Here is a 15,792-nt window from a genome sequence, read left to right on the forward strand (position 1 = left end):
ATTTATAATAATTAAGTACTTGCTAAGAGGCTTTTTGTGTATTTATTTTAGAGGCAAGCTGTTTCTCCTAAACACAGGTTGCCCAGTAACCTAGCTAGGGAAACATTGGCTTGTATAAATAATTGTTTTGGTAGCCTTTTTATTTATATACTTTTACATGAATATTAATTGTATACCTATTGTAATTGTAATTGTAAAGGATAAGTATAACGTAAATAAAAAATTCATTCATTCGAATTCATTCGATTCATTCGAAAATAGGGCCCACCTACACTTATCTCAAAGTTTTGCCTACACGTAATTTATAGGGTAGTTATTGGGGTACTTGAGTATTCCCTTACGTTGTTGACATGTTAACGAAACTTTATTGCTGTTTTAACTATTATTTTTAATGTTATTCTCAAGTGGGCAACCAGAAAAAGTTAAATGTTTCAAAATCACGTTCTTTCCGAATTCTCAATCACTTGTGTTCAAAGTCTCATTCTGAATGTTACTGTAGCACATTTTACTGTAGCACATTTAGCAGTTTCGGTATTATTCGTGATTATTATGCCTGGATCTCGCGTTCATATGGATATGGAAACGGCAGCAAGAGCAGTTGCTTTGCTTCAAGAAGGAAATTCTCAGAAGTCGGTGGCAATACGTCTTGGTGTGTCACGTCGAGCTATCCGAAATGCTTGGGATCGTTATCAAGAGACAGGTAGTGTTGCTAGAAGACGTGGAACAGGAAGTACTCGGGCTACAACAGCCCAAGAGGACCGGTACATCAGACTAACAGCGCGTCGGCAGCGCACGGTAACCGCCCGTGCCTTACAAAATCAACTGCGGCAATCTACTGGCACGCGAGTGAGTGATCAAACCATTCGGAATCGACTTCATGAAGGTGGCCAAAGGTCCAGAACTCGCACTGTTCGACTGAAAATGACAAGTTCTCATCGTGCAGCACGATTAAGGTTTGCTCGTGATCACTCAGACTGGTCTATGGATAACTGGGGGACAGTACTGTTTACGGACGAAACTAAAGTGAAGTTTTTAAGTGACGATCGTCGAGTGCGTGTATGGAGAAGGGAAGGTGAACGTTTTTCTGAACCTTGTGTCCACGGAACAGACCGATTTGGAGGTCCAAGCGTCATGGTGTGGGGCGGCATTAGCCTACATGGCAAAACGGAGCTCGTAGTTCTTGATGGAGGTACCGTGACTGCTACTACCTATGTCGAACGGGTCATCCGGCCTCACGTGATCCCATTTTCACAAAGAATTGGCGAAGAATTCATCTTAATGCAAGATAATGCCCGCCCACATACAGCCCGTATCACTCAAAGAGCACTCTCTGATGCCAATATAAGAGTTCTGCCGTGGCCAGCCATGAGCCCTGACCTCAATCCAATAGAGCATCTGTGGGATCAATTAAAAAGGAGCGTCAAAGCAAATTTCAGCAACGTAAACAGCCAACAAGATCTCATAAATGCTCTTAAAGTCTGTTGGGAGCAAATACCTGAAGAAAATGTAACCCATTTGATTGAAAGTGTCCCAGATAGGCTCAGAGAGTGCATACGGAACAGAGAGGGTCCCACACGCTACTAATTACAAAATAAACCAGATTTTTTTTGTTAATAAAGGTTTTATTGAAACTTTTGTCATGTGTCTTATTTGTGCAATTTTTCTCTAATACTGTTAATTTTGCATAATTTTCATAAAATCGCTAATTTTTGCTTAAGTTTACGTTAAAAAAATTGTCCTACACTTGTCCTACACCTTGTTCGTTTATACCCATTCATAAAATAAGAAAAAAGTGAAGAGTTTTTACAACACAGCAAAAAATCAGGGTGGGCCCTATTTTGTTTTGAGTAGTTTACTAAGGGGAGTACTCTTAAACCGAGGTTCTACGACAAATGGGGTCTTTTTAGCGGTGAACGCGCAAACCTGTGTCTTTAGGGGATTGAACTCGACAAGATTAAGTTCGCCCCAATCCGAGACTTCTTGGAGAGAAGACTCGACTTCAGACACAAGTTTGTTTCGACTCTCATTGAGGCTTTCCTTTGAGGTGTTTGCACGGCCGGGATAAAGAGCATCCCCCGTACTGTCGTCTGCATAGCAATGAATGTTACTGTTAAAGTTGCATGTAAATATGTTATAGTACTAAGTTTAAGACTAGATGGCGCCACGCACCAATTGAATCGCGCTATTGAAGTTGTTTCTGCAAATTGTATAAGTGTTTTGTTGGTTTAATAAAGGCCTCTTTGTGCATTCAAATTTGTCTGTATTATTTACATCACCACTGGGTAGAAATTGTACATGGTCCTTTCTTGCTGGATATAAGCAAAAAGTTGACAGTGCACTGGTACACCTCGTTTGCTAAGTGAAGCACTCAAACTGGAGCGAAGAGCGACCCCTGGTAACCTGGAAGATCCAAGGCACGGCAGGCATTAGCTGAGCGGGAGGAGCCCCCCCCGAGTCATCAAGCTGCCTACGTGAGGGAACAGTACATCAGAGCGGATCATCTCTTCTCACAGGATCGGTGTCAGTTGTCATCTGTCATCACTCATATATGACAAGAAGCCAGCCTAGGTGACGTATGATGTTTGGCAGAATGGAGTCTGTCATTGAAGATCATTGACATTTACTGTCATTGAAGATCATTGACATTTACTGTCATTGAAGATTATTGACATTTGCTGTCAAATGTCATAACCCGGAACTCGATTGTGAAGTTTTAAGTGTCAGTAAGAATAAAAATAAAAATAAACTTTATGTGAATTTGAACTTTATATTGTTGGTCAATTTAACTTAGAAAAAGTGAATTATTTGAAAACTTATATTCGTTTACGTGTTTGCATGAACTTAGAATAGTCGTAAAAAAGTGGAGTGAAGGGGAATCTATGCCAAATTTATCACAAAGGTTATATGTGTAAAGTAATAATTTTGGATTGTAAGAACTTGTTAGAAACACGTGAGTAGGTAAATTTAAGGTTATCCGTACGCATTGTTGTTTTACGTATTTAATTATTATATTTAATATTTATTGTTACCAAGTTTGTTGAGATTAAGTTAGAATTGTTGTTAAAATGGCTGAAAATTATTTTAAGCTGCAAGACGATCTTGCCTCAAAGATTGTTAAGGGCAAAACTAATTTAAAGAAATCACCGAAAGAACGTATGACTTTGTCCTATTTAGAGACACGGTTAGAAAATTTAGAGTCACAATGGAACGAATTCCACAACACGCATAGTAAAATTGTATACGAAATGAAAAGAGAGGAATTTCAACGAACTGAGTATAATAAAAGTGAAATGTATGATACAGTTGAGGAGGAATATTTAAATTACAAAACATTATTAAAGGAACAAATAAGCGAGTTTAAAGTAAAACATAATAATTTAAGTGTTAGTTCAAATTGTCAGGAACCAAGGAAAGTGTTTGTAAAATTGCCTGAAATTGCCTTGCCTTCATTTTCAGGGCAATATTCTGATTGGACTAATTATAAAGATCTATTTTTATCTCTTATACATAATAATTCATCGCTTGATGATGTTCAGCGACTACATTACTTGAAGGGTTCACTTACTGGCGAGGCTGCAAACCTTGTAAAATCTATCTGTGTCACAGCAGACAATTATAAAACTTGTTGGGATAGGTTGATGCTTAGGTATGACAACAAAAGGCTTATGGCAAATTCTATTATCAGAAAATTAATGAATCAAAAATCTTTGTCGCAGGAATCTGCCATTGCTATTCGACAGTTGTTGGACACTACTAGAGAGTGCTTACAATCTTTACAAAACATAGGAGTTGACTGCAGTTCATGGGATTTAATTCTCATTTATGTAATATGCCAGAAACTCGATCCGGAATCTAGGAGTAAATGGGAGTCTAAGGTAAGTGAAACTTGTGAAGGGTTGCCTAAGTACAAGCAGTTGGAGGATTTTCTTGAAACTAGATTTAGGTCACTGGAGTATAAATTGCCTGACAAGGGCCAAATTGCCGTACAGAGTACTTCAAAATTCTCTATGGGGACAACTATAGCGACTAGTGTATGCTTGTTCTGTTCTGAAAAACATAAGTTGGCTCATTGTAAGGCGTTTGCAAACGAAACTGTTGATGTCAGACGGCAGTTTGTGCAGACTCAACGATTATGCTTCAACTGTTTCAGTTCTGAACACTCTGCTTATGCATGTGCAGTGTCCACTACATGCCGTGTATGTAAGAAACGTCATCATACATTGTTACACCCTAAATTAACACAGGGCAGTAAGATGAATTCACATATGGAGACAGGTAAGGTTGTAGCTGTCGTGACTGAAGCTGCATCACCATCATCAGAGACAGATTCAGATTGCAACGAATCTTCTGATGTAGTCACAAGTTGTGTTGCCACCTTTAGCAATACTGTGTTACTGGCTACTGCTTTGGTGAATGTCAGATCACAAAATTCAGATGGTTCAGCTACCATTTTGAGATCTTTGTTAGATCAAGGTTCACAAGCAACATTTATCACTGAAGCGGCTGTTCAGTTGTTGGGCATTAAGAAGCTTAAGGAAACAATAAAAATCTCTGGTGTAGGTAATAGCAAATCAATTATATCTAAGGCATCAGTGAATATATGTCTTACATCATGTTATGATTCCAAATTTACATTGAATGTTAAGGCCCATGTTTTAGATAAATTGACAACCTTGTTGCCAAACAATAAAATTGAGGTAATGGATACTTCTCAACTAGATTTGCCTAAATTAGAGCTAGCTGACCCTTCATTTAATATTCCAGGCGGCATTGATTTACTTCTAGGTGCAGAAGTTTATTGCAAAATCTTAATGCAAGGTTTACATCATGGTGTAGGTGGTAATTTTATAGCACAAAACACTAAATTTGGCTGGATTTTGTCTGGATTTATTGATAATTCCAATATAAACCAGCAAACTGATAAGGGGGTTAATTGTCATACCATAACAATTAGTGAGCATAATGATGATGCTTTACTCAAGTTGTTTTGGGAACTAGAATCTGAACCCACACAACACATTAAAATGATGACTGAAGAAGAAAAGGCATGTGAAGAGCTATTTGCAGCTACCACAAACCGAGATGAAACAGGAAGGTATATAGTCAAACTTCCATTTAAGGATCACGACCCTGCTTCTAAGTATGGTGAAGGTGAAATCATTGCATATAGGCGTTTTTTAATGCTTGAGAAACGATTGTCTAATAACTCTGGCTTAAAGGAGGAGTATTGCAAGGTAATAAAGGAATACTTGGATATGGGTCACATGGAGTTATGTAAAAAAGGGAAGAAAGAGGGCGCAATATACTTACCCCATCACGCGGTAATTCGAGAAGATAAAGACACTTCAAAGGTAAGGGTTGTATTTGATGCCTCGTGCAAAGGATCAAATGGGGCATCCCTTAATAGTGATCTTATGGTAGGTCCTAATTTACAACCGGAATTGAGACATTTAGTAATGAGATGGCGCTGTTTCCCCATATCATTAGTTGCAGATATAGTTAAAATGTATCGCCAGGTTAAGGTGACGGACGAAGACGCTGATTACCAGCGTATTCTCTGGCGCGTAAACCCTGATGATCCGATTCAACATTTCCGGTTGCTACGAGTCACCTTTGGAACTTCATCGGCACCTTATTTAGCCGTTCGTGCCCTGCAACAGGTAGCCCGAGATGAAGGGCCCAATTTTCCGGCGGCAGCGGAACGAGTTTTCACTGATTTTTTTGTCGACGATTTAATGACTGGTTGTCATACAGTGGAGGAGGGAATGCAAATTTATACACAAATGACTAAATTGCTCAAGTGTGCAGGATTTCCTCTTCAAAAATGGTCCAGTAATAGTAAAGAACTTTTAAAGAACATCGGGAAGAGTGACGCTCCAAACCTCGAGATCAAGATTGACGAAATTACTAAGATTTTAGGAATAGCATGGAACAGAGAAATGGATAATTTTCATTTTAAGGTGAAGTTACCAACCCTGGGTAATAATTTGGTGACGAAACGACGAGTTATATCCGATATTGCTAAATTATTCGATCCTTTAGGCTGGATAGCACCGGTTGTAACGAAGGCTAAGATCTTTATTCAAAGACTATGGCTGTCAGGTATAGATTGGGATACTCAATTGAGTCCCCAGTTACTAGAGGAATGGTTAAGTTTTAGAGAGGACTTAATCAATCTGGAGTCTTTCGTAATTCCTCGTTGGATGCAACTCAATAAGGGTGACTTGGTTTTGGAACTCCATGGCTTTTCAGATGCTTCCAACTTGGCGTATGCAGCCGTCGTTTATGCTAGAGTTGTTGATAAAAATAGAAATATTCATGTTCATCTCGTTACGTCTAAAACTCGTGTAGCACCGATAAAGCAGATTTCAATACCCCGCCTGGAATTGTGTGGGGCTGTCTTACTGTCAAAATTGCTACACGAAGTGAGCAATGTATTGAATGTTTCAAAAAATAACATTCATGCTTGGACAGACTCAACCATTGTACTCGCATGGCTTAGTAGCCATCCAAGTAGATGGAAAACATTTGTTGCAAATAGGGTTTCTGATATTTTAACTTCAATGGACGGCAATCAATGGTCCCATGTTTCCAGCGAAGACAATCCTGCAGATAGCGCGTCGCGGGGTCTTCTGTCTAGTGAATTGGTTCGTAATGATCTCTGGAAAAAAGGACCCGATTATTTACACAAGTTTGAGAAAAACCATCAAACCGGAAGTGCAACCTAGTTGTTACTGACGATGATTATGCTGAAGAATTGCTTTCAAGGTTTTCTTCACTGAAAAAACTTACCCGGGTGATTGCATTTTGTCGAAGAACGCTGCGTTGGAGAAAATCTGAGAAGAAGAATACACATCTAGTAAATAGGTTATCAGCGAGTGAAATAAAGGAGTCATTACGTACCTGCATAAAAATGTGCCAAAGAAAATATTTCACCGAGGAAATTCGGAGTTTGTCGTCTTCGCAGATGGTCCATCGGAAGAGCACGCTCATATCACTGGATCCGTATCTCGATGATCATCAAATTTTGAGAGTTGGTGGTCGTCTCAATAATTCTGTTTTCAATGAGGATATGAAACATCCAATCATAATTCCTCATAAATCGCATTTCACAAAATTACTTATTGACGAAGCTCATGTAAGCACATTGCACGGAGGTCCGCAGATAATGCTTAATTATCTGCGGTCCATGTATTGGATTATTGGTGCCAAGGGATTGGTTCGCCAGTTTGTAAGAAGATGTGTAACTTGCACGCGATATTCAAATCAAAATAATCAGCCAATGATGGGTCAATTACCGACAGTCAGAGTAACATCACATCGCCCTTTCAGCAAAACGGGAGTGGATTATGCCGGTCCAATAGCCATAAGAGCTACAAAGGGAAGGGGTCATCATGCAACAAAGGGTTACATTTGTGTGTTCGTTTGCATGTCAACAAAGGCGGTACACTTAGAAGTGGTCAGTGACATGACGGCAGAGGCTTTTATAGCAGCTTTTAAAAGACTAGTTGCTAGACGTGGGCATGTCACAGAAATGTGGAGCGACAATGGCACAACATTTGTGGGTGCAGCTCGACAACTCACTGAGTTATTCGATATCGAGAGCTCGATTGTTGCCACCGAAATCGCCGACTGGTTAGCGTCTAATGGAACGGATTGGCATTTCATTCCGCCTCATTCACCAAATTTCGGAGGGTTGTGGGAGGCGGCTGTAAAGTCAATTAAATTCCATTTGGCCAGAATTGTGGGAAACGCCACACTGACATTCGAAGAGATGACCACCACTCTCGCTCAAATTGAGGCATGCCTCAATTCAAGGCCTATTTCGCAGCTCACAAGTGACCCACAAGATCCCTGTCCGCTGACACCAGGTCACTTTTTAGTAGGTGAGCCTCTTGTGTTGGTTCCGGACGACAATTATGAGAAGGCAAATGTCACTAATTTGAAGCGATGGCATCTCACACAGAGAATGACACAAACCTTCTGGCGCAGATGGACTGAGGAATACCTCACCCAACTGCAACAACGCTACAAATGGAGATGTCGTATTCCAGAACCGAATGTGGGAGATTTGGTTCTAATAAAGGAAGACGGATTACCTCCCGCTCGATGGCTGTATGGAGTAATCGTAGAGAAGCATCCTGGACATGATGGGGTTACACGCGTTTGCAGTCTCAAATGTAAGGGCCATATTATCAAACGTCCTCTGTCCAAACTAATCTTTATTCCAAAGTCAGAGTGATTATTCAATTGTAACTAACCTTTCATGTTCATGATTTGGCTTAATTACAAGGTGATGCTATGGCAATGTTAAAAAATAATTTTACGTTTCTTCATAGATGTATAATATGTTACTGGTGCACATTGGTGAAGGGTTTAATGTATTACATTCTGTTGTTACGGGTATTTGATTGTCATTCAACATTTAGTTTGTTTATGGACTAGGTCCATGGGGGGCGGTATGTTAAAGTTGCATGTAAATATGTTATAGTACTAAGTTTAAGACTAGATGGCGCCACGCACCAATTGAATCGCGCTATTGAAGTTGTTTCTGCAAATTGTATAAGTGTTTTGTTGGTTTAATAAAGGCCTCTTTGTGCATTCAAATTTGTCTGTATTATTTACATCACCACTGGGTAGAAATTGTACAGTTACTGATTTGTAACAAATCATTGATATGCAGAAGAAACAGTGTAGGAGATAGCACGCAGCCTTGTGGGACACCAGCGTTCACATGAAGAGGCTTAGAGCAAGAACCGTCGATAACGACCTTAATAAATAAAATTAAATAAAAATAAAATAAAATTCATTTAATTCAGGCCCATAAAGTGTTAGTAAAATCTTATCCTAGTGTTAGTATTACAATTACCTATTACCTACATACGATTATTACTACAGCTTAATTTACATATCCAATGCTTACTAATGATATTATCCGAATAATTTAACATCTTTAACACAATATTTGAATTTTTACGTATACGGTCTCTAATAGAAAAAATCTTTTTTCTCATAATTGCATAAAAGTCATTTACTCTATATAATGCAAACATTAAGGAAGCACTACAGTAACGCGGCAGGCCCATAAACATCCTAAAAGCATTGTTATATTGAACTCTTAGAATGTTCATGGTCCTACGCGTATAATTAACCCAGAGGTTGCTCGTATAAAAAGACTGACAATACGAGGTAAAAAGAAGCTTTTTAACATTTCTACTGCACTGCTTAAATCTTCTTATAATCATATTAGATCGTACAGCTAAACCTCGCCTTTCTCTCTCTATGTCAACTTCGTCGCTTAGAGTACTGGTGACAAAGTGACCTAAATATTTAAAATTTTCTACAATTGCTAGTTTCGTTCCGTTCAAATAAATAGGTGGGATGTTATCGGGACCCTTTCCTGAGCGAAATACCAAGACATTACTATGTCCGTGAACTACGCAGAGCATTTTTAGCAGATCAAAAAAATAATGTGAGTTCTTATCGCGTGCAGTTGAGTTCTAGAGTTCCTGATACTTTTTAGAAATAGTTCTGGCGTTTTTACCTGAAAAAACGACATTTGAAAAAATGATCTGCCAACTTCCCGTAGCAGAGCATTTTTAGCAGATCAAAAAAATTATGTGAGTTCTTATCGCGTGCAGTTGAGTTCTAGAGTTCCTGATACTTTTTAGAAATAGTTCTGGCGTTTTTACCTGAAAAAACGACATTTGAAAAAATAACTTAGCAGAGCATTTTTAGCAGATCAAAAAAATAATGTGAGTTCTTATCGCGTGCAGTTGAGTTCTAGAGTTCCTGATACTTTTTAGAAATAGTTCTGGCGTTTTTACCTGAAAAAACGACATTTAAAAAAATAACTTAGCAGAGCATTTTTAGCGGATCAAAAAAATAATGTGAGTTCTTATCGCGTGCAGTTGAGTTCTAGAGTTCCTGATACTTTTTAGAAATAGTTCTGGTGTTTTTACCTGAAAAAACGACATTTGACAAAATGATCTGCCAACTTCCCGTACTAGATAATTTTTAGCGGATCAAAAAAATAATGTGAGTTCTTATCGCGTGCAGTTGAGTTCTAGAGTTCCTGATACTTTTTAGAAATAGTTCTGGCGTTTTAACCTTAAAAAACGACATTTGAAAAATAACTTAGCAGTGCATTTTTAGCAGATCAAAAAAATAATGTGAGTTCTTATCGCGTGCAGTTGAGTTCTAGAGTTCCTGATACTTTTTAGAAATAGTTCTGGCATTTTTACCTTAAAAAACGACATTTGAAAAATAACTTAGCAGTGCATTTTTAGCACAGATGAGATGTGACACAGATTTTAGCAGATGTTTTTGAAGTGAAACTTCTTTATCGGGGGTGGACAAAAATTTTGTGTAACATTTTTGCGTTACGTCGTACTCGTGACATTTTTGCGTTACGCGCCAAATTTTTCTTATCCCTACCACGCGTGATTCGAAGTATCGGTCGATCAGCCGCTGGAATGTGGCCGGCGCGTTCTTGAGGCCGAAAGGCATGCGCTTAAAGCGATATATGCCGAGCGGAGATATGAAGGCTTTTTTTTTTTTTTTTTTACGTGAGGAAATTCTTCATGAATACCGGCTGCTTCGGGGGCAGCAGCACGGTTATGTCAGACTTCTACTGACTAAAACCTCACGGTGGCCTACTTTCGCGCAGGTAAAGAGGGGATCCCGGGATCTCCGGTAGGAACGCTCACGGTACCCCTCGCGCGCCTGCCATTGGCAATCCACTCGCATGTAGTCGCGGACTACCCTACGCGCATGCCTAACACTACGACAGACTGCAGCCACAACAGTCTGTCGCCCTCCTCACGTTGCCTATTGAATGTGCGCAGCCCCCGCCGCACACACTCTGCAACGATAAAGGCAAGAGCTCGTCGGGTCTACTAAGTGACCCGACGTCCCCTGCGGCGTGCTCTGCGACGCACGGGATTCCTACGCTCCCGGTCGCGCTCAGCACTTTCTTTCTGTGACATCACTGCATCACAGAAAGACAGCACTGCCATCCACACGTCCTCTCTTTCACACATGGCACCAACTACGATCGGAAGTGAAAGGTCTGATCCAACCATAGCACGTAGTGCATCGCGTTCCGCTGTCCACGCTGGACACGACTCTAAGGTGTGCTGAGCCGTGTCCTCCTCACAGTCACAATGGTGACAAGCAGCATTTGGCTGTTTTCCTATTCGACACAGATACTTACCGAAGCAACCATGCCCCGTCAGAATCTGTGTCGTGCGGAATGAGAGCGAGCCGTGGCGCCTAGTCATCCATTCCTGAAATACAGGCAAAATGGCATGGATAGACATCATGCCATATTGCGCGTTCGCTAGCCGTCTGGCCCATGCCTCCGTTGCCTGTCTTCGGAGTCTGGCCCTACGCCTGTCCATGTCTCTTGGAGATATGCTCCGATGCATGCCTACTTCTTCTCGCCAGTGGAACATGGCTGAAAGAATCTCCGCTTCCAAGTCCCAGGGGAGACATCTAGCAAGTAAGCAGGCTGCGTCATAAGAGACTGTACGGTATGCCCGGGCGACTCTGATCGCCATCATCCTCTGAGGCTTACGTAAGAGGCTGATATTTCGGCTCGTCAGCGAATCAGCCCAGACAGGAGCTCCATAAAGAGCCATCGACCGCACAATCCCCTCATACAGCTTGCGACATGATTCATTCGGTCCCCTAATATTCGGCAGTAAACCACTGAGAGCGCCCGCTACTCTAAGAAGTTTGGGCGCCAGACACTTAAAATGCGGATAGAAGGTCCATTTGCCATCCAACATGAGTCCGAGATACCTCATCGACGGCTGGATGGCAATGGACACTCCTCCCACATTTAAACAAGACCCAGGTGGAGGACCTCGTCGTGAACCACGGAAACATATGGCTTCCGATTTAGATGGAGCAACCTCTAGACCTATTTGACGGATCCGTGCGATTACCTGGGCTGTTCCAGTCTCAGCCAGCAAGACTGCCTCAGCAAAAGTCTTCGCTCCAGCAGTTATCAGAGTGTCGTCGGCATAACATGTCACCTCAGTACCCTCGACATTGGTACCTCGCAGCACCCAATCATAACCAATGTTCCACAGAAGTGGTCCCAAAACCGACCCCTGTGGAACACCACATGTGATTGCTCGGCGCTGCCAGCCAAGCCTCCCAGGATATTCAACCCACCTCTCAGATAAGTACGATTCCACGATATGGCACAGGTAAGGAGGCACCCCGTGAAACCGTAATGCTTCCCTGATCGTAGCCCAGGGAAGGGTGTTGAATGCGTTTGCTATATCCAAAGACACCGCGATGACGAACTTGCCACGGCAAACTGCTTGCTCCACTATATTCTTAACACGCAATATTGCGTGGAGAGTCGAGCGCCGCCTCCTGAAACCAAACTGGCAGTCGGCTAGATCGGGACCAACACCCTCCAAGTGCTGAATCAGCCGACCAGCAATTACTCGCTCGAAAAGCTTGCTTACTTCGTCCAATAAGACTATTGGCCTGTATGCCGAAGGAGAGTCCATTGGACGGCCTTCTTTTCGTAGCAACACAAGCCTTCCTATCTTCCATTGGCGTGGGAAAGTACCGTCAAGAAGACATTGAGTAAAGAGTTTCTTCAGTCTTCCACCCAACCAATCCATTGTCATTACCAGTACTCTTCCGGGTACACCGTCAGGACCAGGGGCTGTATTCTTACCCCGAAGTCGTATCAGTGCCTTATGAAACTCTGTTTCCGTAACAGTTGGCACATCGGTAAGATGTTGCGCTGACAACGGCTGAGCCATTACAGGCGGCACAACTGCAGCATCCCCGATTGGAAACAGGGTCCCCACTACTCTATCCAGGAACTCAGGCTCCAACGTCCTCCTGTACGGCCTGCCCCATGGATCCCTAGAAAGAGATTCTAAGAAATCTTCCCGGGCTTTTGCCTTTGCCCTCTCAATGGCTCTCTTCAATTCGTTAATCGCCTCGCGATATTCTGCATAGCGCTGATTCTCCAACTCCCTATCACGGAAGCGGCGTCGACGTAACCGGCTGTATCGGCGCCTGGCCCTAACGCAGGCGCTACGCAGTGTTGTGAGATTCTCAGACCACCAGTAAACCTGCCTCTTGGGAGGCAGAGATCTGACCCGGGGCATGGCTGCATCACAAACTTCTGAGAGGGCCTGGCGAAACCACTCAGTCTCAGCCTCAACATCAACAGCCTCTATTTGCGGTGACGCCCAGGCCAGAACGATCGCTGCGGCCTGCAATGCTTCGCGATCAAGACGCTTTAATGCCCACCGTGGACCTTCTCCCGAACAGGCAATCCGGCTTTGACCGGTTTGGGGCATTTGAGCAACGGAGACGTCAAACCGGATATATCGGTGGTCAGACAGTGTCTCTACGTCCTCAAGTACCCTCCAGCCCTGAACGCTGCTAGCCAACGTGGCCGACGCAAGTGTAATGTCTACGATAGATCCACCTTGTTGACGTACACACGTATTTACGGAGCCCTGATTCATAACTACCAAACCAACAGCTACTATCCACTCATCCAAAAGTGTTCCACGTGCACTAGTTACTGGAGAGCCCCATGTCGCAGACTTTGCGTTGAGGTCTCCAGCCAGCAACACTCGACGGTAGTTGTTTTGTCTTATAATAGCCTCCAACTCCAGTAGATAGTCCTTGAATTCTGATAGTGGCCTGTTGGGAGAGAAATACCCTCCAATGATGAGCGTTTCACCCAGTAAAACCGCAACCCAACCATGACCTTTAATAGTTCTTCCAAGAGGTGGGGTGTCTTCAGGCATTTTCACCACAATGGCTACGAGGCCATCACAATCTCCTAACCAGTCATCCCGATTTGGAATAAAATATGGCTCCGCAACAACTGCAACGTGCACCAACCACTGCGCCATGCTCTGAACCAGGAGGTCCTGAGCTCTAGCACAGTGGTTGATATTCGCTTGCAAACATCGTAGAGCCATCTTAAGTGGGATGTTCTGTTTCCATCTCCGCATCCAGCTGCTGTGGTTGTACCGCAGGTACAGCTGAACGATGCCGCATTTTTTTTGGATGCCCCACACGCTCTGCTACCAATAGAATGGTTGGCGGATATGCCAGATGAGGCGCAAAGAGTACAGTGTGGCACTGCCAAACAGTCTCTTGCTTTATGCCCCAGTTCACCGCACCGGTAACATTGAGCACCTCGATCGACTTCTGATTTACAGTGTTCTCGGACGTGTCCCACTTCTAGGCATTTGAAACAACGCCTTTTCCTTCGTTCAAGAAGCTGAACCCGTGCCGACACCCAACCAATCAGTAACTTTCCTTCACTTGAAAGTTTTTTGGCCACCGCTATAGGGCATCTCACCCATACCGTTCCTGTACCTGACCGACCGCGTCGGATGGAACCTATTTTGATCATCTCTGGAGGACAACTAGCCGTCTTAACAATGGCAGCAGTCACTTCTTCAGAAGAGGTCGAATCATCCAACCCGGAAATGCGCAGTTCAGCACATTTCATCGGTCGGGTGATCCGCACCTCTAATTCGTTCAGTATGTCCTTAAACTTATTGGCCAGTAGATCAGCCTTCTCCTCATTAGCAACGCCAGGAATCTCAATAATAGCGGCTCCTGTAGCGGCACGCTTGAAGCGGACAGACTCGATTCCAAGACTACTTAGATCAATTCTTTTTTTCGCTTCAGAAATGATCTGAGCGTATGTCAAACCTCTGTCTACACCCTCGGAAAGCAGCGTTAAAACTATGGCTGCAGACCTTGGGGGACGCAGCTTTGCAGCTTTTTGCCGTGTAGACTGTGCGGTAGTCTTCTTAACCTGCTGACTTCTCTGGATGGTTTTACCTCCTTTGACAACTGTAGCCCAACTTTCTTTCCTAAGGGTATCAGTAACAGGAACCAGACGATGCTCATCTGCTGAAATAGGTGCTTGAGCAACCGTCTTATTCCCATTGCCTCCTTTCTTCCTCTTTCTCTTCTTTTTAGAATGGGATGTAGATGCTACGCCAGAACCTTGCAATTGTGCTTGGGCATCAGACGAATCCCTTGACTTCTTAGATTTTTTCTTCTCCTGAGACTTTTCATTACTTGGATTAGCTTTCGCTGTTCCTTCTTTTCTCCTCTTGTCCGCTGCAAGCGGTGGTCTGACGCGGGTTTCCGGCAAGAGTCGAGACTCAACGGCTTCAAAGCGTGCATTGACTAATTCTCCAAATTGGACCATAAGTCTACGCTCGCGTTCACCATCGTCCCGTTTCGCTTCTTCACGCAATGCCGCCATTTCTTTACGAAGTTCAGCTAACTCAGAAAACATGCGGGCATTCATTGCCTCCGCTCTTTCGTACTTCTCTTTCATGAGTCTTAGCTCCTCATTTTTCGAATCTAATTCCCGTTCCAACCTTGCAGTCTCCTCGGAAGCAGTTACGCGATGAACTCTTTCACCTAGGTCCCTCAAACCAGCTACTACCTCCTTAAGACTTTTCCTGAAAGTCCCTTTAATATTTCTTGACTTGACTTCGACATTGTTAACCATGGAAGCCAAATGTAAGATCAAGTTTCTAATGCCATGAGACATTTCACCAGTTTCCACCTCAATAATGGAGGACGTGTCACTCAGGCAAGAAGCTCTAGCTAGGTGATAATCCTCAACAAGCTTCGCCGCTTCACTTTCAGCACATTCTTCCGCCTCTTTTCGCTGCTCTCCATGCTTGGCTACCAATTTCTTAGTGGCCCTACTAAGACCAACCCTTCTTATAGAAGAAGTTGGATATCTTTGCCTTCCCCTTG

General features: G+C 42.8%; 2 protein-coding genes across 2 annotated transcripts; both read left to right on the forward strand.

Annotated features, from left to right (window-relative positions):
* Nucleotides 1-3,065: 3,065 nt before the first annotated feature.
* Nucleotides 3,066-6,728, forward strand: LOC123704887. Its single transcript, XM_045653382.1, has one exon. It carries the CDS (start codon nucleotides 3,066-3,068, stop codon nucleotides 6,726-6,728), a length of 3,663 nt encoding a protein of 1,220 aa, XP_045509338.1.
* A 185-nt stretch (nucleotides 6,729-6,913) lies between these two features.
* On the forward strand, nucleotides 6,914-10,902 carry LOC123704888. Its single transcript, XM_045653383.1, has 2 exons — nucleotides 6,914-8,180; nucleotides 10,670-10,902. The coding sequence occupies exons 1-2, from the start codon at nucleotides 6,914-6,916 to the stop codon at nucleotides 10,900-10,902; spliced, it is 1,500 nt and encodes a 499-aa protein (XP_045509339.1).
* The last annotated feature ends 4,890 nt before the right edge of the window (nucleotides 10,903-15,792 follow it).

Source organism: Colias croceus, chromosome W, assembly GCF_905220415.1.
Source record: "Colias croceus chromosome W, ilColCroc2.1".
In the NCBI taxonomy this organism is placed as follows: domain Eukaryota; kingdom Metazoa; phylum Arthropoda; class Insecta; order Lepidoptera; family Pieridae; genus Colias; species Colias croceus.